The following is a 24116-nucleotide window of genomic DNA, read 5'->3' as shown; positions in this document are numbered from 1 at the left end:
TACTAGCCACATGCTCAAATGTATAAATGACTACTAGGTGCAACATAAACAACATAACTTGATTATTCGCCGCTGAGCAAAAAATGCTTTTCTATTTTTTTTACGAATGACTGCAAAAAGTTTTTTAAAACCAGTTCAGATCTTGATTTCTAAGAAAATATAACATTGCAGTGCATCTTCTAGCAATCATAAAGCGCATCTTGCAATGCTACTTATTTTCATATAGTCAAGCAATTGCAACAGCTGTTGATGCTGGTGTGACTCAACCGTTCGGTGTCAGCTAGCTCAAACTTTGTTCACTTCGAGCACGGCCATTATCAGTCGGTCGTTATGTTGAACCGACCGTCATATACGACCGAACCGACTATCTCCGTCATTTCGCACATCATTACGCAACCACACAAAACACTCCTGCGATCCCTAATTACACACATTTAGCTGTGTTCCCCCTTGGGGTGCTATCGCAATAATTTTGCTTTGCGAGTGTCTCCCGCGACACATACACAGTCTAGCTTTGTTAGCTTTCTTTCTTTCTGCCGTATCGTCAGGTTCAGGTGTAATGTATCACGAGCCTTATAGGGTGTTCAGACTATGAGCTATAGGACTTTATATAGAGCAACCCTATAAGCAAATGCGATTCGCTTGGAGGAAAAGCGACAAACCCTTGTCCCAGTGTTGTACGAACAATGAACATAGGAAGAGAGGGACCATTAAGGTCAAACCCCCTTTTTTCGTCCCCAATGTTTATCACTCGGGCGTATTACAGCCGAATAATTTACGTACACCCAGGTTTTTTTTTACGCGGTTGGAATTCATTAATTTCACGGTTAATCAGAACTTTTACAGCTTTTCAAATACCCCCTGAATTTTCTTTGATTTTTTGTGAATTTTTTGGTGGGGTTAACTCATTGCTTCATTGACCCTGAAGGTCTTAAACGACCAAAACCAAACCGTGTAAAAAAACCTGGGTGTACACGGTGATGATTAGTATCTATAGATTTCTTATGATGTATAAAAAAAATAAGTCATTTAGTTGAAATTTGATTGAGTCAAAAACGTTGCAGACGGGAATATATGGTCCTTCTCCCTATGTATAAAAGTTGCACAATCAATACAGTCTACTCAGTGCCAAAATGATAGCAGACAACGTGTCACTATCATTGCTCAACCGTCATTCGGCACTTATCCAGTAGGACGCTACAGTTCTGTTAATTGATCTGTCAAGAAGTGTTAGACATCTCAACTGAGAAGCTGCTGTCCATTGAATTGATAGCAGCAAACACTTGAATTCGATTAACATTTAGTGCATATCATATCAATTCGAATACTTGTCGTGAAATCAATTTTTGGAGCGACATTAGCCACCCAAACAGATGGGTTACAGTCTCTGACTCTGAATATCTTTCAATATCCAAACATGGTCTCATAATCTGCAGTCAACGAAGTTAATATGTACACCTAAAGAGCGGATGGTAGATTTCAATACAGTTCTGCATAAGAAATTCAAAGAAACTGTATAAAATTTTGGCATCTACAATTTCGGAAGATTTTAATACAATCATTTTTTGTTTGTTGATATTAGGGTGGCCCAAATTAGTATAAAAATAACTTTTTAGTTTAGGAGCCGCACTCTTATCCCGTTCCGTTTGATGACCTGATGCTCTGCACCCAATTTCAGCCAAATTGGTCAACGTTTGGGCGATGCTAAACTCGTTGGAAGTTTATATGAAAAAAATATGGAGAATAATCGAAAAACGGTGATTTGCAGTTAGAATGCAGCATTTACGATGAAAAACTGTGACACTTATTCAGTCTTGTATAATTTAATACAGAATGTTATGCTGAAAACCGCGAGAAGATTGAAGTTTTCCCGGCAAAGTTATTAGCATTTTAGCTAAGTGTAGTTTGAGCAAAATTTGCTTTACGCTTTGCACTAGAAAAGATAATAAATATTCACTCATACAACAGCCATGATGTCTGTGCACAGCTAGAAATATTTTGTATATTTATGTTAACTTTGATGCAACATCTTGGAACTACATGCTTTTTCCAAATATTTTTTAAGAGCACGAGCTGAGAGACTCAAAATTCGCATTAGGGGTGAAACAATAATGGTAGAAAATTTGTTTACATATACATAGACCATATTGTATAATTATAATTAAAATCTTTAGTTACGCGTGCAGTTCTTGATGCCTTTTCCAAGGGTTTCTAGGATGATCATGAACATGTACAATGGTCACATTCTATTCTATGTACCACAAAGGACATGTACCACTTTTGAAATAAGCCGAAAGGTTACGTGTGTAGATCAGATGATTTACTCCAGGGATTTCTCGGATGACTATGAACATATACCATGGACGCATTATTAGTGTAGTGTTCGGACGAGCTCCTGGAAGAATTTCGGGAGGAATTTATGGAGGATCTACTGGTGGACTTTCCATCGGAACTCCTAGAGGAATTTCCGGAATAATTTCTGGATGATTTTTTGGAGGAACTCCTGGAGAAAAAAAATCTGTTAATGAACACCTGCAGCCGTTGAGTGTTCTCCACTGATACACACCATGTTTCGCTAGCGTATAACAGCACAGATTTCACTTTAGAGTTGAAAATTCGTATTTTGGTGCGTTCACTTATCTGCCTGTTTTTCCAGATATTTCTTAAACTCGCAAAGGCAGCCCTTGCTTTCTTGATCCATGCGCCTATGTCGATCTTGGTACCGCCGTCTGACGCCATTTGGCTACCAAGATATTGGAAGCTTTCAACATTCTCCACTGGTTGCCCGGTTACTGTGAAACTGGAAGGAGTCACCGTGTTTACATCCAACGATTTGGTTTTGTTGACGTTGATGACTAAACCTGCCGAAGAGGAGCGCTCGGCAAGGTCGTTAAGCTTACTCTGCATATCAGAGCGCCGTTGCGCGAGGAGTGCAACTTCATCAGCCAATTCGAAGTCGTTTAGGTGCTCCATGGTTATAGGCTGCCATAACAGCCCGCGGTTTGGTTCACGGTCAATCGCATCTACCAGAATCTCGTCGATTACGATGAGGAACAGTAACGGTGATAGAATACATCCTTGCCTCACATCAGCTACGACCCGGATAGGGTCGGACAAGACCCCATTGTGCAGCACTCTACACGAGAAGGCCTCGTACTGTGCCTCGATGAGACCGATGATTTTCTCAGGAACTCCCTTGCGTCTCAGGGCGCCCGACATATTCTCGTGATTGAGACAGTCGAAAGCTTTTTCGTAGTCAATGAATAACAAGTAAAGGGACTCTTGGAATTCGTTGACCTGCTCCAGAATGATGCGGAGCGTGACAATATGGTCCACACAGGATCTTCCGGCACGGAATCCAGTTTGCTGCCGCCGGAGAGTTGCATCGATCTTGAATCCGGGCTAGTATAATTTTGCACAGAACTTTGAGAACGGTACACAGCAACATAATGCCTCGCCAGTTATCGCATACAGTCAGGTCACCCTTTTTGGGCACCTTCACTAAGATACCTTGCATCCAGTCGACCGGGAAAGTTGCGGTGTCCCAGATATTACGAAATAAACGATGCAGTAGTTGAGCGGATGTCATGGGGTCAGCTTTAAGCATCTCGGCTGATATGCGATCGACCCCTGGGGCTTTATTCGATTTCATGCTTTGGATGGCTGTTTGAATCTCTAGCAGTGATGGAGCTTCGGTATTGACGCGTGTTATACGTCGAATCCTTGGCAGATCATGCCGAGGTGGTGATGACCTTCTGTCTTAATGAAATTGTCGGAGAAACCCTGAAGGAATTTTCGGAATAACTCTTAGAGGTACTTTCGGAAGAATTTTTGAAGGAACTCCTGGAGGATTTTTGGTAAAACTCCTATAGGAAATTCTATTTCCAGGAGGAATTACCGCAGGAACTCGTGAAGGAATATTCGAAGGAACTCCTGGAGGAATATTCGAGTGAACTCTTGGAGGGATTTCCGGAAAAACTCGTGGAGGAATTACTGGAAGAATTCTTGGAGGAATTTTCTGAAAAACTCCTGGAGGAACTTGCAGAGGTATGTCGGAAACATTGTTTGAAGTTACTCCCGGAAAAAACTTTTGTAGTAATTTCTGGGGTCTCCGCTAGCCTTGAGAGCAAAGGCGTATGATTGCCAATCCGGAGATGGCGAGTTCGATTCTCGGTCCGGTCTAGGATGTTTTCGGGTTTTCGGGATTATCCATTGTACTTGCCACACAAGATACATACCGTCGTCGGGGGTGACAATGGGTCAAATGGGGGTGAGAATGGGTCACTGTTTCAACTACATAGAATGCTTGTAGATTAGATTGAATGTATCTGAGGGCAAGAAGGCTAAAGAGACCTTTTTGAACGATTTTGCTATCCGACCTCCAGGACGCCAGTGAGAGCGATGACCCATTCTCACCCCCCAGACCCATTGTCACCCCCGATGGCGGTACTCATGCAATGGTGGGCATAGAAAAGCTTTCAAATAATAACTGATGAATTGCTACTACTAAGAATACTAAGCCTAAAAGCAGGCCAAGTTCCAGGTGGAATGTAGAGCCATTTAAGGAGAAGAGGAAGTAATTTCTGAATGAAATCCCGGTAGACCTCCCATTGGAGCTTTTGGAGAAATTTCCGAAGAATGTCCTGGAGAACTTTCCAGAGAAACTCTTGCAGGAATTTTCAGAGGAACTCCGGGCAGATTTTCTGGAGTAACTTTTATACGAATCTCTGGAGAAACTTCTGTATGAATTTCCGAAGGAACTCTTGGAGGAATCTCGAGGTTGTATTCGGAGTAATTTCTAGGGGTCTTTTTGAGGAATTTCGGGATGAGCTCCCGGAGAAATTTTTGGAGGAGCTCCTGAAGGAATGTCTGGAGGTATTCTTGATAAAATTTTTGAAGGAAGTACTCGAGGAATTTCCGGAGAGGCTCTTGAACGAGTTTTCTGAACAGCTATTAGAGATATTTTCGGAGGATTTTCTGAAAGAACTCCTGCAGGAATTGTAGAAGAACTCCTGGAGCAATTTTTGAAAGAGTTTTTAGAGTAATTTACGTATAAACTGTAGGAATTTCCACAGAAACTTCTGGAGGAACTTGCAGAGGTATTTCGGAAGGTTTTTGAAGTAACTGATACACCCTGGAGAAATTTCTAAAAAAAAACTTAGCGGACTTTCTATTGGAACTTTTGAAGGAGGAACTTCTGAAAGAATATCGCAAGATATTTCCGAAGGAGCTCCGTGCAGATTTTCTTAAGTAACCCTTGTATAAATTTCCGAAGGAACTTCTTAAGGAATTTCCGGAAGAGCTCTTGGAGTAATTTGTGGACAAATCTGGAGGAATTTGCAGAGGTATTTCCGAAACAGTTTATCGAGTAATTTCCGGAAAAATTCATGAGGAATTTCTGAAGGTACTCCTGGCAGACTTTCCGTAGGAACTCTTGAAGGATTTTTTGGAGAAATTTCTGGATGAATTTCGATCAACTTCCGAAAGGCGAACTTTTGGAGAAATTTCTGAAGGCACTCCTGACGGACTTTTCGTAGGAACTCTTAGAGGACTTTCCGGAGGAATTCTAGGACGTACTTCCGAAAGAACTCCTGAAGGCATTTCTGGAGAAACTCGTGGAAATATTTCCGAAGGAACTCCTGAAGGAATATTCCTAATTCCTATTTCGAACACTGGCGTTTTAGCACTCGTAAACTAAATTTTCTTTCGGTTTGTAGTACAGGGGATCAAGATTACGAACGAATTCAATATTCTTTGGGTAGAACAACGCGAATAATGCTGAAGTGGCCATTTAAAAGCGAGTGTTTGGAATGTGAGTCATGTTCGGAATTTTAGTCAAAACAGTGGGTAGATTCAAAAAGGAAAAAGGCAAAAAAAACTACGGTTCGATATCGACGCTTGAGCAAAGTAAGAGCTTGCCGGGTTATACGTGAAAATGAACACCAAACACCAATTTTCAATAGAAAAAAAATGGGACTGGATTCCCCATCAAACCTGTTGTAAGTAAATCAATTAATGGTTAGTGTCCAAAAAGAGGACTAAACTATGGTTTTGGGTCTCCTATAAAAAGTTCATTTTTGGAATAAACATGCCTCTACCTACACTTAGACGAGCTCAGTGGTCTAGTCTCTATCGCTTCTGCCTAATAAGCAGGAGGTCGTGGGTTCAATTCCAGGCTCGTCCCTTTCCTACTTTGTATTTCTATCTTAGTTCTCTCGGTGTTTCACGTTATACCAAAACGATTCCTACTGTTATAACCTTCCACACAATCCCAAAGTTCTCTGCATCTTTCTTTAGTAGGTGTCCAACAAACCATCCTTCCCCTTCCTCAGCATTCGCAAGGACGTGGCCAGGACAGATCTAGACTATTGGAGAGTACATTGCTTCCATCTAAGAGTTAGTGATTAGTCCCAAATCAATATCTGTGGTAACGGATGAAAGCGATGCTACTCTCATACAATAGTCTTGGCTTGTACCACTTACGAATTTGTGCGAACTGCTAAATGCTAATGCAAATGCTAAACATGCCTCTACCTACACTTAGTGTACGAGAAAGGCAAAAATTGAGCGATATATCAAGTGGCACGTCTGTTTCTTTGTGGTTCACCTTTTACCCATGATTCTTCATCCAAGAACAGATAACAGAAGCGCTAAATGATGTGTTTCCTACACACTTAACTCATTTTACAGTTTTCGGTAAATTTTACCGAAATCTCAACAGCAGATCTGTTCGGTAATTATTTTACAGATTTTTTGTATTTTTCTCCATTGTTCAACTGTCAAAACAACCAAAAATCAGTAAAATTAAAAAGCTCAAAATAATTTTCTTATTAAAATTATTTACCGAACAGTTCTGCTGTTGAGATTTCGGTAAAATTTTACCGAATTCGGCGATTTATTTTAAGTGTGTATCGGTAACTTTTTGTTAGCAGGGAGCATTCATGGTCCCAAATCGTTTGTTCACAAACTAATGCATACGACTAAGAGATTGAGGCAGCGTGTCGTTAATAATTGGCACAGATACCCTACTATGTATATTGTAGGCAGAAGCACAGCGCGCCTGCGACCGGATCGAAAGCATTATCTAATGCAGCGAACGACTCGCAATTGGAATTCGACAAAAAGCGGCGTTCTGTGTGCTCCTAATCTATTCGCATCAGCCAACGTAAATGTAAATATTTGTGAGAAAAATCGCAAACCAAACACGCGTGGTTTCATAATACGTCGGTGGTACACATGATCTCATTGATTGCAATCCCATGAAAATGCAAGGGGGGGTGTGGAGTAGTTATAGCGAGGAGATGACCAGAGGAGCGTGGAAGGTTGCAGGGAACCGTTGGAGCGTGACAATTTGCTCTGGAATTTTTATGGCTTTTGAAATCCTATATTGAAGTGCAGTCTATGACCGGGCGAGATTTGCACCCGCTTTTTACTTTAACCGTTCATTCGATCGCTTAGTCACATGATTGAAGAGGTCAAGCCTGACGAGGGGTCCACCCACTACTACTCGTCCATTCATTATTCTCTATGTCATGAACGGAGTGGTTGCGATTACGTAATTATGAAAAGATGAACATCTCAATGAGCACTTGGAGACAGTGGAACTGTCTTCTACATGTTCATGTGACAACGATGAATTCACTCTTTGATGTTTACTTTGGTGCTACGTACGGTATTATCATCGATCTAGTCAATGAACTTGATACTCGAGAATTTACATTCTGGTTCATTGTTGCGATGAGACATGTTCAGGTTCACAAAATACTGCGGAAACATGCAGAGCTCTAAATCCTAGAAATTTGCATAAAATCTTGTTTCGCTTGTTAATGCGTCAATGTAGAAGAGTCATCGACATGTATTAGTATTATGTCCTTATCGAATACCAACTCTTGAATGGCATTCTACCGATAGGTTCAGGTCCAGTCAATCAATTATGCCAGAAGACTATCATGGGGCAATAATTAAATTACGTATTTATTTGGTGGAAGGGGGGATTGGGTGTGTTTCGTATGATTATTAATTATGCTCAAAATATTTTCGTTTGCATTTCTATTTGAAAAAAAAAAAAACAGCCTGAGAACCAAATATCCAAAATATTTGAAAACGTGGTTTCCGAATGCCACCCGTTGATGTAGTTTTATCACAAATGTGTTGGTGGGTGTATCGGTTGCCGCGCATTCAGCTCCGCGGGTATATTCCTGCAAACTGCGTCAACAACAGTGTTGCTATCATTAATTCCCACTATTACCGGAATGATGAAATCAATACTTTTCTTTAAATAATTGAAAACATAAATTAATGCCCTCAAGTTGTGTATGAACAAACCCAACGCCATTCATAATTTTATACTGGCTTCTACATGCTATTCCCCACGATTCGTTCGAAGGGGCTTTATTCGAAGAAGGTTTCCTCGCAGTCTTACACTTCCACCTACTCTAGAAACTCCAACACAGGTATTTTTTCCATAATATCGTCTCTGTGTTGGTGCCATTTCTCTAGTGATTAGTATTCGTAATATCGATTCTTCCGGCTGTACGTCAACTAGATACAACCACTACACTCTTGTGCAATAATGTCAAATTGCACACTACAGTCACAAACGGGAGCGGGTGGCATCGTGCTCCCAAGTGATCGGCCTATGCTATTCAAACAATACCGTTCTCCACTCATATAAGAAGATTAGTGAAACAAGAACGGTTTCCACCTAGTGGGATAGATCTGTTACCCTGTTTCTTCTATAGCTCCTCGTTCCTTTCGCCTTGGTTAGAAAGCAATCAAATCGAACTGTCCACGGAGTGTGAGTGCTCAGGCAGTAGCAGCGCGCTGATGGGCAGAGCAAAAACTTGATTCGCAACTTGAACCCCGAACAACCGGTTCAGTCGCGGTACATAGTAGATACTGTTGAGTGGTTTGGCGCTTCAGTTTACGAGACCTGGTGCCCGCACACGACCCTAATCTAAGCAATTTCATCTGCAATCTGTTCGCACAATGAAACTACAGATCGACGATGTCTCAAATTAATGGCACTACAGGAAGCAAGTTCAAGGTCGCCGTCAAGGTTATCTGATCCAGCTGACGCTGATGATTAATTCAGACTCGTACGGCGACGACCGGCGTATTGTAGGTGCACCATGCACCTGTTGTTTGGTTGGAGAAGCAATGCATTATTTCGATTGATTAGTCGAGAAACAAACGTTGACATGAGCTGCACATTTTTTTTCTTGTTTTACAAACCGTCATCGAGAACACGACGTGTGTTCTGATGGGTGCTGTTAAGTATCTTGGGTTTCTAGCAATTCACCCAGCGAGTTTTAGGCAAACGGCATAATGTAGACTGTTTCCCTCGTTTTCTGCACTCAATTTTCCGCTCCATTGAGCAAACAACAACCACTAGCTGCTGCGCCAAACAATAGTGTGAATAAGGCATCAACGGGGAGTGGTGCCGATAGAGGAAATTTGTGACGGCAGAACTGCGCCGATAATTGCTTTGCTCTGCTGCACTCAAAATTGCTATCATCGCACTACTGAACCTGAAAAAAAGCCCACCATGCCCGTCGTCGTCGTCGTCCGTATGGTTCGGCGAGTAAAATCTAAACACGAAATTTGATGCACTTGATTGAATGCTTCCAATATCTTTATGTGCTTCTCGGCTATCGATAAGGCAAATCAAGCAGTAGCTGTATCTATATCTAAGGTGTGGTAAGGGAAGCGGTGATGAAATGATGGATAGCTAGACTACCGCTGCCAGCATAACTGACTCATACTGGCTTGATTTCCTATCTGTATGGGACAATTATGCTTTTACGGGCAGTACAGTTATTTTACAAATTGATTACTTTTTCCCCAGATTTAAAGGTTGTTTGTTTGAATGCATTTTTTGATCGAATACAGGATACTCACGCAAACACGTGTAACATACAGTGGTTATTGCCAAACAAAATATTCCACAATGTTACGTAATTTTTTGAAAATGTTTTAGTGGGTTATTGAATTTTAACTGTTAATTGACATGCCTAACAGATCCCGTTAAAAAGCAACATTTCCAACAAAATCAAAGGGATTTCTGATCTGTAGGGCTTAAAAGTCGATCTGAACGCTGCATAATATTCTCAAGTTTGTGATCCTTTTCCAATGCCCTCAAATCATGCTTGTTTCGAAGATAGGTGAATAGAACCGTTGCTCAGGAACGGGGAGTTCTACTACGGTGCGCGTTGAACGACACGATAGTTCCTTTTGCCCCCAAGTGGGTGTTTCCTCGCTGGAGGGATGGCTATGATGGCGAACGTAGCAGCAATGACCGAGTTCAGAATTCCTTGTATGGGTGTATGAATGAAATGAAAAACTGTCGCCGAGGCTGACCAGTCACTCAGGCACTACTGTTTTGTAGTAGATTGTAACAATAATGAGGAATGAAATATGTACTTGTGCTCATTTATGAAGGGTAGAGCGGTGAGTTATAGTCGTGCTATGCTACTGGAACTAGGAGAAAATAGTTTTTCTCTGACACACGATAGGAGAAGGTGGGAGCCTTGGAACACACAGATGGGTTATTACTATCCCATTTAATTCCATCACATGATTGTAATTTTACAGACACGTATATCGACCCCAACAGAAAGGCCGTCTTCAATGTTTCATAGTTAATTTTGGTTGCATCTTGAAGCACTAGAAGAAATTTATGAGAAATTTTCGATACTTAACAACTTCTTCCAGACTGACCATGCAAACTCTATACAAACATTGGTTTTGGATTGAAAAGCCGCGTTGGATTCACCGATTCTCGCCTGACATGTGAAAAGGGCCTACATCCATAACGTAAGCATTGAGGAAATACCGCTCAAAATGCATCACAATTTCAATTCCCATTTCGCAGGTTTATGATATTTTTAGCAGCAAAAACATATTCCTCCGGATAGTCTTCAAGGAATTCGTCCGCATATTCGTCCAAGGATTTGTCCAGATATTACTCCAAGAATTCCTTTGGATTATTTGTCTTATTTGTTTTAACTGTCTTACTTGCCTCATTTGTCTTATTTGTCTCATTTGTCTTTGTATTATTTGTCTCATTTGTTTTTTTTTGACTTATTTCTCTTATTTATCTTATTTATCTCATTTGTCTTATATGTCTTATTTGACTTATATGTCTTATTTCTCTTATTTATCTCAATTGTCTTATTTGTCTTATTTGACTTATATGTCTTATTTGTCTTTTATATTTCACATGCTTACTTCATCAGCACCACGATCATCACTCGAATCCTACTTATTTGTAACCTTCGTACAATACATCTTTTATGATATTTTCCAATGTTGTTCCAGAAAACGCACATGTTTTCATATTCCTAAATCATCTGTTTTTTACCCTTCTTACACCCTAAGAAGGGTATAAAGATCGCTTGAAAAACCGACTTTTTATCCGAGGCTCGGAGACCCAAGTCGTATATACCAATCAACTCAGCTCGACGAACTGAGCACATGTATGTATGTGTGTGTGTGTGTGCGTGTGTGCGTATGTGTGTGCGTTACAAAAATCTCACATCAAGATCTCAGCCGTCCGTGGACCGATTTGCACGATTTTAACACTAAACGAAAGCTATGACTTTGTCATTGTACGAGTTCATTTTTTTTTGCAATCGGACATTTGGTTCCAGAGATATGTGAGAAATACGAACATGAAGTGCATTTTCAGAAAACTAACAGAATAATGTCACATGAATATCTCAGCCGTCTGTAAACCAATTTGCACGATTTTATCTTTAAACGAAAGCTATGACTTTGCCATTGAACCCATTGTATTTTGTTTTTGCAATTAGACATTGGGTTCCGGAGATATCTCTGAAATACGAAGATAAAGCATTAGACGTATCAACTTCACACATTGGTAAAATATGTCCCAACAAGATCTCAATCGTCCTTGGACCGATTTGTGCGATTTTATCTTTAAACGAAAGCTATGTTTTTGTCATTGGACTCATTAATTTTTTTCTGCAATCGGAAATTCGGTTTCAGAGATATCTGTGAAATACGAATATGAGACATATTTCCAGACTACTAATGAAGAATTGTCACACCAATATCTCAGCCGTCAATGACCCGATTTGAACTCTTTTGGGCTTAAACAGAAGCTGTAATATTGCCATTTAAGGCGGCAAATCAAATCTGCAGTCTTTTTGTATTTTTTAAAAATTATTAAATTTCCAGAAATATCCCTTTTTGCCTTTCTCGTACAACTAAGTTGTACCGAAAGGCTATCATTTCACTCCAAATTCGAACTTTTGATAGAAGTCCCGGAGATCCATAGTGTTATATACCATTCGACTCAGCTCGATGTGCTGTACGATGTCTGTCTGTCCGTGTGTGCGTGTGTGTGTGTGTTTTTTTTTTTTTACAAGGGAGAATGCATTTACACACTAACCCAGTACACGTGCATTGTAGTTGCCAAACTACCACACGGAAGTGTACTGGAGTGTCGGACTCGACCATACCGGTAATACCGACTAAACTCCCTTGGGCTCCACCATCGTTTCCCCCAGGAACTACCTCGCAGTACTACTTCTGGGGGGACGGCAGTACTAAGCGTACTCACTCATTATCGCTCACACAGGCACTCGTCCCACGCGAGACTGACTTGGGTGCTCGCACCCCATTCACTCCATTTGAGTCTTACTTGGATGCTCTCCCGGACGCTCCGCTGCCATGCCTCGAGGTGTCAATAGCGGTAACTGCCTGTGCCTACAGATATTGCGCTACGACACTCTGCCTCAGCACGAGCAGATCAATCACACCACTGCCGAAGCAGACCATACGCTACCCTGCCGAAGCAGGGACACTCCCCATGCACCACATGTGCACAACTGTAGGTGTGTGGGTACAACCCACTGCTACCCTGCCGCCGAAGCAGCTTCTCCAAAGACCATTCGCTCCATGTGACCCTTTTCGGGTGCTCACTCTAACACTCCACTGCAATGCCTCGAGGTGTCGATGGGATACCTCGACTCCTGCCTCAGCATGTGCAGTCCATACTCAGACTTCTGCTGCGCTTTGAGGTGACAATAGCGGCGGAGACACGCTATGACACTCCTGCCTCAGCACAACCAGATCACTCACTCCTGCCGAAGCAGCTCACGCGCTACCCTACCGAAGTAGGTACACTCCACAACTTATTCTAACACTCCACTGCCATGCCTCGAGGTGTCGATAGCGGTATGTGGGGACTAATCAACGATACTACGCTACGACACTCTTACCTTAGCATGTGCAGTCCATACTCAGACTTCTGCTGCGCTTCGAGGTGGCCATAGCGGCGGCGACTCGCTATGACACTCCTGCCTCAGCACAAACAGATCACTCGCTCCCTGCCGAAGCAGCTCACGCACTACCCTACCGAAGTAGGGACACTCCACATGCCAGTTGGCACTCCCTCCCTGGGCTTGTGCTTTTGAAGCGGCACACAGTCGCTTTGATAGAGTCCGCTTACGGGCACTTGTGGTTTTTGGGAGGATTTTAGCAGAGCCCACTGCTAAATCCCACCACGCCCTAGGCAGTTCTCCCTGACTCGCAGACAGCTGGGGAGGGGTCGTCAAGCCCTTGGACATCATGCTGTTCCTGCTGTCCCTGCTGCCCCCCCTGCTGCTGTCTGTCCGTGTGTGCGTATGTGTGTGTGTGTATGTGTGTGCGTGTGTGTGTGCACAAAATGCCATAAAAAACATTAGCCAAATTTTCACATAGAAACTCTTGAACGATTTTCTTGCAACAAGTTGCATCCGACAGAGACTAAAACGCTGTTGATCACTATTGAATTTCATAATAATTGCAAATTGCAAAAAATATATAATATTAAAATAGTGATGAGACATAGTCACATAGAACAATAAAAATGCCTTGCATCTATGAATATTTTATCCGTGGCTTCCCATTAAGAGTTTCATCGCACTATAAAGATGCTCGTGTTGCACGCATTTAGGCGTAAGTATGCTCTTCGTTCAGTTTCATAGTACTATGAAATTGTCCGAAAGTCAAACTTCGAACATAGGAAATTCGAGAAACTTTTGGCAGCGCCATCTGTCGTCTAGTAGTGTAAATTTTCTATCATAACATTAGACGGTGTAACTGTTTTGCCTTTCTTGTACATCATCGAGGTGTAAGCGTAAAGGCTACATTTATTACCTTTTTGCGCGAGAAAGGCGCCATCACCGTTAGGTGGATTAATCTGGGTTTTTATTTTGAAATCGTTAAAAGCATGATAATATCAGTTATTTTACATTCAATTGAAGGTCATATGCATAGAAATTGTAATATGCACTGGGCACACACAATCATTCAAAAGTGTAAGAAGGGTTGCGTTCACTGTAGGTGGATTAAGTCGGGTTTTTAATTTTAATCTCCCTATTCCGTGATTGGTCGACGCTGATGTTTTTCTCTCGTTGATCCACTGCACGAGTGATGAGTTTCTTCTCCATTGTTGCCAGTCTGCTTTTTTAACGGAAAACCCTTCGCTCAGACCTTAAGGAAACACGAACCCTAAACACTTGAAAAAACTAGTTCTGTTTGCATTTAACGGCACCTACAAGGGACGCAGAACAGTCTTCACGGACGCCTCGAAGACATGACAGTCATGTGGAATTGGAGGATATGGATATTATATCGAAAGAACAATTGTCGGGTTCTGTAATCTACACGGACTCGCAATCGGCTTGTGAGATTCTGGAAGCAGCGAGAGATCAACAGGAACGAGAAGAATTACTAGACGAAGTTTTAACCTTCTCCCGCCCATGGTGTCTGTGGTGCACCATCAAATTTTGCACCTTCTAACCTTCATCGAATTGTTTCAACAACAAAAAGGAATATTGGACACATCTTTATGGTTCCATTAGACTGGAAATATAATCAATTTTGAGTACAAATAGTGAAACTATTGAAAACAATCAATTAACTATTGATTTACAATCAAAAACTTTTTTTCGTTTTCCACTAATTTTGGCTATGCCAAATAACTTTTGTTCTAGCATTTTTCTCAAAGATGATTCCTTCCTATTGAAATCTTTGAAAAAAGTCGTGGGCGGGAAAGGGTTAACAATGGTTAAAACAATTAACAGCAGAGTGGAGTGTTTCGATGCAGTGGATACCGACCACATAGGAGTGAGTGGTAACGAGATCGCAGATCAACTGGTAAAGGAAAGCACTACGAACGATCAGCCGATACCGGATAATATAATATCATACAAGGATGTGTACTGTATCCTGAAACGCCGAAAATCATTAAAAATAGACAAAAGGTGCAAGGATTACGCTATTGCAGGCCTGGTAGCGGGTCACTTTTTAGTGACTTGGTCACTTTTTTCGGGTCAGTCACTAAAAAGTCTCTTTTTTCGACCTCAAGTCACTAAAGTCACTTTTTCTGGGAAAAAGTAACTATTTTTAACTATTTTGATACTTTTGACTATGTTCCGTGAGCAACGTCGTGAAATAAGAAAAAATGTTGAAAAATTGAAACTTTATTCGTCGAAAGATGCTTTATTCACGACGGACACGAAATGACGAATTTAAAAAAATGACCTAAGTGGTCAAGTGGTTTTAGTACTTTTTGGCTTTTTTTCGCTGTGAATCTCGGTGTTGTCATTAGATTTTCAACAGCAATCAATTGAAGAGGTTTTGTGTCACAGTTTATGATTGGGTATATAGTAATGAACGCAGAATGGGCACAGCGGATTGAGGATCTAAATATATTCACAAAGCCAATAGCTGACTCGGCTGAGTTTTAAAAACCTCTTTTAAAAACTGTTAAACTCTACACTTTATTAATTGATAAAGTGTAGAGTTTAACAGTTTTTAATAGAGGTTTTAAACTGTTGATCATTCAGATTGATCTTTTTAATTTTAGACACATTTCCTGTTGTTTCGGGGAAATCATTAGTGAGCGAGGGCTTGCTCTAATGCTCATTAGTGCATACCCAAAACAAACAAGCTTTTCAGTTTTTTTTATAACATACACCTATATATTTTGAAAAATAAAATAAAAATATTCATTTTTAAATCAAAACGGAAAAATTTGCCACTCTGCATCAGTACGTGCTGGGCACACGGCTGCGCGAATTTTTGCCGAGCTGCAGAAATAAAAACTTAGTGTGTAAGGGATCCCCATAGAAAGATTATTGTTTCTGTAAGGAGCAAAATGAATCGACATCTGCTCAGATAAATACTTATGAATTTTTCAAAATATATTCTGATTTAAGCATTTGAAACTGCATAAACTTAGGATATTCTATCGAGGAAAATCGGTAATTTATTGGTTGGTAGTTCGGACTTCTTGTTTAGGATTTTTAAAGTTCTGAAAAAATTCTTTAGGGTTTGAAATAATTTTTGGGTTTCAGATTTATAAACTATGTGAGTCGAATTAAATCTATGTCTAAAAATAAATTTATATATAAATTTCTGCCATAAAAAAGTGCTATTTTTGAACACAAGCGAAGATTTTCCGAATAAGTTCGAATCCATAATAAACATTATTGCACATTATTCTGTATGACTTGCCTCAAAGTTGTGCTTTTCCAGAGGTGAAGGGAGTGGAAAATTTAAAAAAATATTAAAAAGAATCAAATAAAACAAACTTATCAAATTTCACTTGTCAATTTCCTTTTCATCGGATTTGTTGAATAATGTTTTGGCAATTCATATTTTTTTGGAATTTATTGCCCATTCAAATTGAAATTTTCGACCAAAAGATATTAGGGGGAGACATAATTTTTGAAAATTATTTGTTTCAGCCTTTTTAACTTTAAATAAAAGTCCATTTCTATCACTGCAAATGCGATTAAAAGTCACTATTTGGTCACTTTTTCTGCAGATGAAAGTCACTATTTGGTCCCTTTTTTCACCAGTGTTGGTCACTAAGGTCACTATTTTGAGCAGCATTGATCACTACCAGCCCTGCTATTGAAAAGGGACAAAATCCAAATCCAACAAGATTTCAGATCAAAACCATGGTTTAGTGGTCTAAAGCTAAACGGACAACAAGTTCGATTACTTAATCGCCTGATAACCGGTCATGACTGGTCAAAAGCATGGAGATACAAAATGAAATTAGTAGACAACCCAACCTGCGACGAATGCAATCAGATTGAAACAGCAGAACACTTAATTCTGCACTGCGAAAAATACCGAAACGTACGCGTAAAATACTCCATACAACAATACAACAACGTGATCGAAATATTCAAAACGAACAGCGTACGCGAATATCAGAAAATCGTGGAGTTCGTGAAGGATGCAGCTTTGGATTTATAGGAACCCTCAGCTGTGGTCAGACGATCGAAGCAACAGGGCATATAGCAGGGTGGCCACCGAACCGGGAAAAACGGGAAAAGCGGGAAAAAGACGGGAAATTGAAGTCACCGGGAAAAAAAGCGGGAAAAACCGGGAATTCAGGACATGTACCGGGAAAAAATAAATTTTCGTTAAGTTACATTCAAAACTCTTCAAAGTTTTTAATGTAGTTGGGATAACAAAAAGATTAAGTATTCAATAATAATTACTCAGTCGCATTCCATCTGAATTATATGATTTAAGCTGATTTGTTGTTTTCCACAACCAACCTAATGTAATAAAAGTTTATGATGGTGAAAGACTTGTTACATATGATCCAATTCTTTGAAAATGGGGAAACTTTCAAACTTTTCAATAATAAATTCAATATTTTATTTTAATGGATAGAACACTGAAAAAAGAAAATAATATCCTAGAAAGCTAACATGTAAAATTGAATCAATTACTAATCGTATGTTCTGATTGCTCGAAATGTGCTTAATTTTTGTTTAGAAAACAAAATAATTAGGTATGTAGATCACAAACAAGTCTTCGAGTGAAACCTGTGTTCAAATAAGTTGTTTCATAATTGTGTGATTTTTCTAGAAAATCAGTGCCACTAACTTCGATGAGGTTATACACTGCTTTACTTTTTCATTTCTAAGTTCTCTAAGTTAAAAACATCGATTTAATTTTATTTATTTTATAAGAGTGAATTATGTCTTTGTTGCGATTGCGGAAGGTGCCGATAGACCCGATTCTTTCAGCAGACACAATGAGACACATATTTGCCTGAGGGTCAGCTACAAAGCTTTAAAATAAAGATTTAGGTATTATACAAACAAATAAAATAAATACAATACTACTCACTAATTAGGTGACAGAATGTAATAAATATACATTTTCTGCAATGCATGCACCTCCTCATTATCGCAATTCATTTCTTGTTCTGTCTAGTCCAAAGGTTCCCAAACTGTGGGTCGCGACCCCCAGGGGGGTCGTGGGCTGTTCAGAGGTGGGTCGCGAAAGACAAATCTTAATTTATAATTTTGTTACTATTTCGTCCCACAAATCTATTCCATACTAGTTGACCCGGCAGACGTTGTCCTGCATAGTAGACGAAAATGCGCGTCGTGAAGTGCCCATGCAAAATTTGTATACGAATCTTTATTTTAGTTTTTCACGATTTACTTAACTTTACTTATGATTTTCGACTAAGGAAATATCATATAAACCTGTCGGAAACTATAACGAATGTAGTTGCTGAAATAATGAATAAAATCCATCCAGGCGTTCTCGAGTTATGCGGATACGAACACAGACCATTTCATTTTTATTATATAGAAGATTTTGAATTAGGATCTAACCAATGATTGGATGATTAAAGAACAACAAACATGACGAGGTCAACGGCCTTTTTTGTTATACGATATTTGGGCAAGTGGAAAGAAGTCTTATACAATCCAAATGTAAGCCCCCAAACCCAATCCAAAACCAATCCTAATCCAATTCGAATCCGATCTAAATCAAATCCAAATCTATTTAAAATCCAATCCAAATCTAATTCAAATCCAATCCAAATCTAATTCAAATCCAATCCAAATCCAATCCTCATCAAATCGAAATCCAATTCAAATTCAATCTGAATAAATTTCAAATCCAATCCAAATCCAATCCCAATTCAATTCAATTTCAATTCAAATACAACCCATATCCAATCCAAAAAAATGGCAGATTTTTGACAAATACAATGATATAAAGAAATTTATTATAATTTGTCCAATCTAACGCGAACTCATTTTTATCCAATTTTACAAAATCAATGGATACCAATGGTGCTGGTGGGTCGCAAGCATTATGGGATTGTGCTAGGTGGGTCGCATATCCAATGCACGCTATCATAAAGCAGTATCGTAGTATACTTAGGATTGCTCAAGTTACAAATGATTTTATCTTTTAAATAATGTTCAAATTGACGCGCATGATTATGCGCAACCGTATTTGCTCACATAATTGTGCGATAATTTGAAAAGCCACATCAGTTATCCAGAAATATATGTTTTTAAATATGTAGTCTGTATAAGATCAAACCGAGAGCTGAACATTAAAAATATTTCGACTATACTTTAAGATACCGTCGTTTGTTTTGACTCCGGGCTACTTTGGATTTTTGATTTTCTAAAGAAAAATAATAAAAAAAAAAAAATAAACGAAAAGTTGCCATCTAAATAGGTATCATGAATTCAAATTTCAATGCTTTTTGTGAACATTATGCTCAAAGAAAACAGAACCACACTAGACTACCTTGAAATGTCCATTGGATCTGTCAGAATTTCAATCAAGAAAAAAAAGTACGAATGTTTTGTAACTGAGGAAAAAATAAATTGTAATTAGGTGCTAATGTGGTATTAGTACCGTCATCGGGGGTGACAATGGGCCAAATGGGGGTGAGAATGGGTCACTGTTTCAACTACTTAGAATGCTTGTAAAATATATTGAATGTATCCGAGGGCAAGAATAATAAAATATAAGAGACCTTTTTGCACGATTTTGCTGTACGACCTCCAGACTGCCGGTAAGAGCGATGACCCATTGTCACCCCCGATGGTGGTACATTGATAAAGGGCCAGTTGACACTAACTACATTACATATAAACCAAGCACACAATTCAGTGTGACTGTTGATCAAAGCATTTCGCATAACACATTGTTGATAATTTAATGAATTTATTTCAAAGGTTCGTTACAAATCTTATCAGTTGCTTCGATATAAAATTGACCCCCGGTTTGGTCAGAAAATAAAACACCTAATTAAAGTTCAAAAAGTTTTCAAGTAAAATAAAAACCGGGAAAATTTGACAAAATTTATCGGGAAAAGCGGGAAAAACCGGGAATTTGAAAATCGAATTTCAGTGGCCACCCTGATATAGTCTTGGCAACTGGCCCTTACTCCTGGCAAGTGAAACTGTGAAACTTGTCACCCAGAATCAAGAAGAAGAAGAATTTGGTTTCACAGCGTGACGTCACACGTATGAATCCACGGCTGCGTTCTGATGAATTCCTTCCATATGTGACAGGTATCGGTGGTTTGTATATAAACAAAGGTTCATCCGCTTGCTGCGGGAGATAGGATGAACCACATGAACCTACCACCGATAAATGTCAAAATGAGTTCATTCGATTGAGTTTTTGAGGTTATGTTTATTTGATGTAAAACCTTATACCTTAAGAATAAAAATGTCTTCTTCTTCTTCTTCAATGGCTCTACATTCCATCTGGAACTTGGTCGGCTTTTGAACTTAGCACTTAGCACTGCCTCAGTTATTAATTGAAAGCTTTTCAATGCGCGCCATTGCATGAGAATGTATCTTGTGTGGCAAGTAGCTACAATGGATACACTGTGCCCAGGGTGTCGAGAAAGTTTCCAACCCGAAAACATCCTACACCGGACCGAAAATTGAACTCGCCATCTCCGGATTGGCAATCATACGTCTACGAATGGCTGCCTTCTTCTTCTTCTTATTGGCATTACATCCTCACACCGGGACAGAGCCGTCTCGCAGCTTAGTGTTCATTAAGCACTTCCACAGTTATTAACTGCGAGGTTTCTAAGCCAGGTTACCATTTTTGCATTCGTATATCATGAGGCTAACACGATGATACTTTTATGCCCAGGGAAGTCGAGGCAATTTACCCGAGGCCCCGGGAATCGAACCCAGCCACCCTCAGCATGGTCTTGCTTTGTCGCACGGCTAAGGAGGGCCCCAATGGCTGCCTTAACGGCTCACAAATACATTTTTGCGGTTATCCACCTCCTCACTCCGATGAGCACCGGGAAATGTTATTCTTTTATTGGTTTCATACCTAACCATTCTCTTACTAAAAAGTATATCTGGACGTAATTAATCTGGGAGACGGGAGATGAGTTTGGCGTCTTTGACGCGTATTTGATTCGATTCGTCCAAGAGTTTGGACTGAAGGTCACGCTAGGGCCTTTTTTTATCAGCCTTGGTCGCTAAATCAGGGTGGTCAGTGAGTAAATCGGGAAATGCGGGAAAAAGTCGGGAATTTCTTGAAATTATACAAAAAAAAATCTGGAAAAATGTCATCAGATGTTCATTTCATTAATTCATGTGTAATTAATCTAGATTTAAAAAAATCTATATGATTAGGAATGAGATAATGGGAGAGAGTATCTATAAGAGTTGTAAATGTAATGTCTTTTAAGCCAGTTCAACAGTGTCTTAATGGACGACATGATCCTTGTACGGCTGGAAAACTGCTTCAGAAGTTATTAACTTGTCATTTTTTATAAATCGGAGATTGAACACTTTCTTATCCTTGGGGGTCGTACACATATTACGTAAGCATTTTTTCTGGGTTTTTCGACCCCCCCTCCCGCCATGTAAGATTTTTTTTCATACAAATGATTTTTTATTTATATGGTGCGTAAGAAAATGACGGACCCCCCCTCCCCCCATAAATGCTTACGTAATATGTGTACGGGCCCTTGATGAAAATAAAAACTTCCGGCTCAGTTTCTACGATGAAGCATTGGGCAACATGTAAATCGGATAAACTGCTTCGGTCGATTTTGAGCGCGTACAATGACAATAGACGTATAAATAGCATAAAAACTGGCTCAATAACTTGAATCTGACAAGAAAATGACAAAAATGACTTTAAACTATTACGATGTTAGTTAGCATGAGACCTCTCTGACTATTTATGAACGTAAATCCCTCTGATTCAGTTGCAACAGCGTCTTCTTGGACGACATGTTCCGTGTACGGCTGGCAAACTGCTTCGAATGGAATTATGCTACGGTATCATCAAAGGCCTGGTGCAGAGGTTTCTACTCTATTCAGAGTCCCGCCAGTAAACCTTAAAAAAATGCCTTTTATTCTCCAGTACCGTACTTATTGGTTAATAAGTCATTGTTTCCGATCCATTAAATAATTTTGATACGGCTCTTAAAGAAAGAGCTAGATGAAATAAGGGGTTCTTCAATCCTCATCTATTACTGAACATTTATTTTTGCAAGGCAAGTAATGCTATTATGACTGCTCATATAAAATGAATTGGTCTCTACCGGAATTATTTAATAATCTGAAAGCAAGGTCCCATAAACATTTGGCTATACCAGTGCAAGAAAACATACATAATATGCTATGTAACAAAATTCGACATTGGTTGAGTAAACTTACTGTCCACGTATTTTCCTCGCATACCGTTCTTCAGAACAAACATATCTAGGAACTTTTTTCAAATGGGCGTAATTGATTCTGACCTTGATTTTTAGAATTCCGATTCTGCTCTTAATTCAAGCTATTTTGGTCAGCTATTGTACCGAACAGAAAGAATAGATTGCGATCTATCACGTAGTAACGTCAGTTGAACGAAATCTGCTGAATGGAGAGAGTAGGAGTCGTTTCAAATTTCAAGGTCAAATACAGTTACGCCTATTTGAAAAAAGTTCCTAGATATATATCATCTCTACTTGCCATACGGTGGTTGCCTCGACATTCCCTGAAGGCAAATTCCGTCAACATTCCGCCACATATTTTCACAAACGGGTAGAAAAGATGAACAGCTAAACTCATATAGAAAACGATGCCATACAATTTTTTCCCAAACACATAATAAATATATCAAACTGATCGATTTATTTCTCCTTTTTTCTGCAGAAATGGTGGAAGCAATGAAGAAGGTTGCTTCCATGGATGTTGAACTCACAGTTGAGGAGAGGAATCTCCTGTCGGTTGCCTACAAAAATGTTATCGGAGCACGACGCGCCTCCTGGCGGATAATCTCCTCCATTGAACAAAAGGAAGAGAACAAGGTTGGATTTTTGCTACCCTGAAAATAAATATATTCTGTGTATTCAATAACCGTGATTTTTTTCCCGCAGGGCGTCGAGGAGAAGCTGGAGATGATCAAAAACTACCGCTCACAGGTCGAGAAGGAATTGCGCGACATCTGCTCCGACATTCTGGAAGTGCTCGACAAACATCTGATCCCGTGTGCGACGACCGGCGAGAGTAAAGTATTCTATTACAAAATGAAGGGTGACTATCACCGCTACCTAGCCGAGTTCGCCACCGGAAACGACCGTAAAGACGCCGCCGAAAATTCGCTTGTCGCGTACAAGGCCGCCAGTGACATCGCAATGACTGACCTTCCACCGACGCACCCCATCCGGCTGGGACTCGCTCTCAACTTTTCAGTGAGTATCTCGCGGGCATCTTTTGCGTCGGGAAAAACGATAAGAATGCCATTTCTTTTGTATTACTTCAGGTATTCTACTACGAAATCCTGAACTCGCCGGACCGTGCCTGCCGCCTAGCGAAAGCAGCGTTCGACGATGCAATTGCGGAGCTGGACACCCTCAGCGAGGAAAGCTACAAAGACTCTACGTTAATCATGCAGCTGTTGCGGGACAACCTTACATTATGGACATCCGATATGCAGGGTGACGGTGAGTGTTCGAATTGATTTTTAGACGTCTTTGTTGTCATAAAGAGGTTTCAAATTAACAGTACGTGATGGTTCATTACTTTTTATTTTACATAATCAAGCTAGTGGTAACTACGTTTCGTCACTTGGGCGATGAGTCATGTTTAGAAACTTTAAATAACAGATGCACTGATGAATCACTAACAAATATGGAGTATCATAAAAACCTTGTTGTATAAGAAAGACAAAATCATTTGATTTTGACAACATGAAAATATCGGACATGTTGCCAACATTGGATAGGATTAAGAAAATTATTTTGAGCTTTTTAGTGGAATGTCTTCATCTGTCATAAGACG

General features: G+C 39.9%; 1 protein-coding gene across 1 annotated transcript in view; it reads left to right on the top strand.

The window, feature by feature from the left end:
• The window catches only part of LOC134220656 (14-3-3 protein epsilon), a 63120-nt gene that overhangs the window by 29268 nt on the left and 9736 nt on the right, over positions 1–24116 (top strand). The window contains exons 2-4 of the mRNA XM_062699760.1: positions 22989–23143; positions 23213–23527; positions 23599–23779. Of these exons, the coding sequence (XP_062555744.1) occupies positions 22989–23143; positions 23213–23527; positions 23599–23779 (651 nt within the window). The remainder of the gene's footprint in view (positions 1–22988; positions 23144–23212; positions 23528–23598; positions 23780–24116) is intronic.

This window comes from Armigeres subalbatus, chromosome 3, assembly GCF_024139115.2.
Source record: "Armigeres subalbatus isolate Guangzhou_Male chromosome 3, GZ_Asu_2, whole genome shotgun sequence".
NCBI classification, from domain to species: Eukaryota; Metazoa; Arthropoda; class Insecta; order Diptera; family Culicidae; genus Armigeres; species Armigeres subalbatus.
This window is presented reverse-complemented; position numbering and strand designations above follow the sequence as displayed.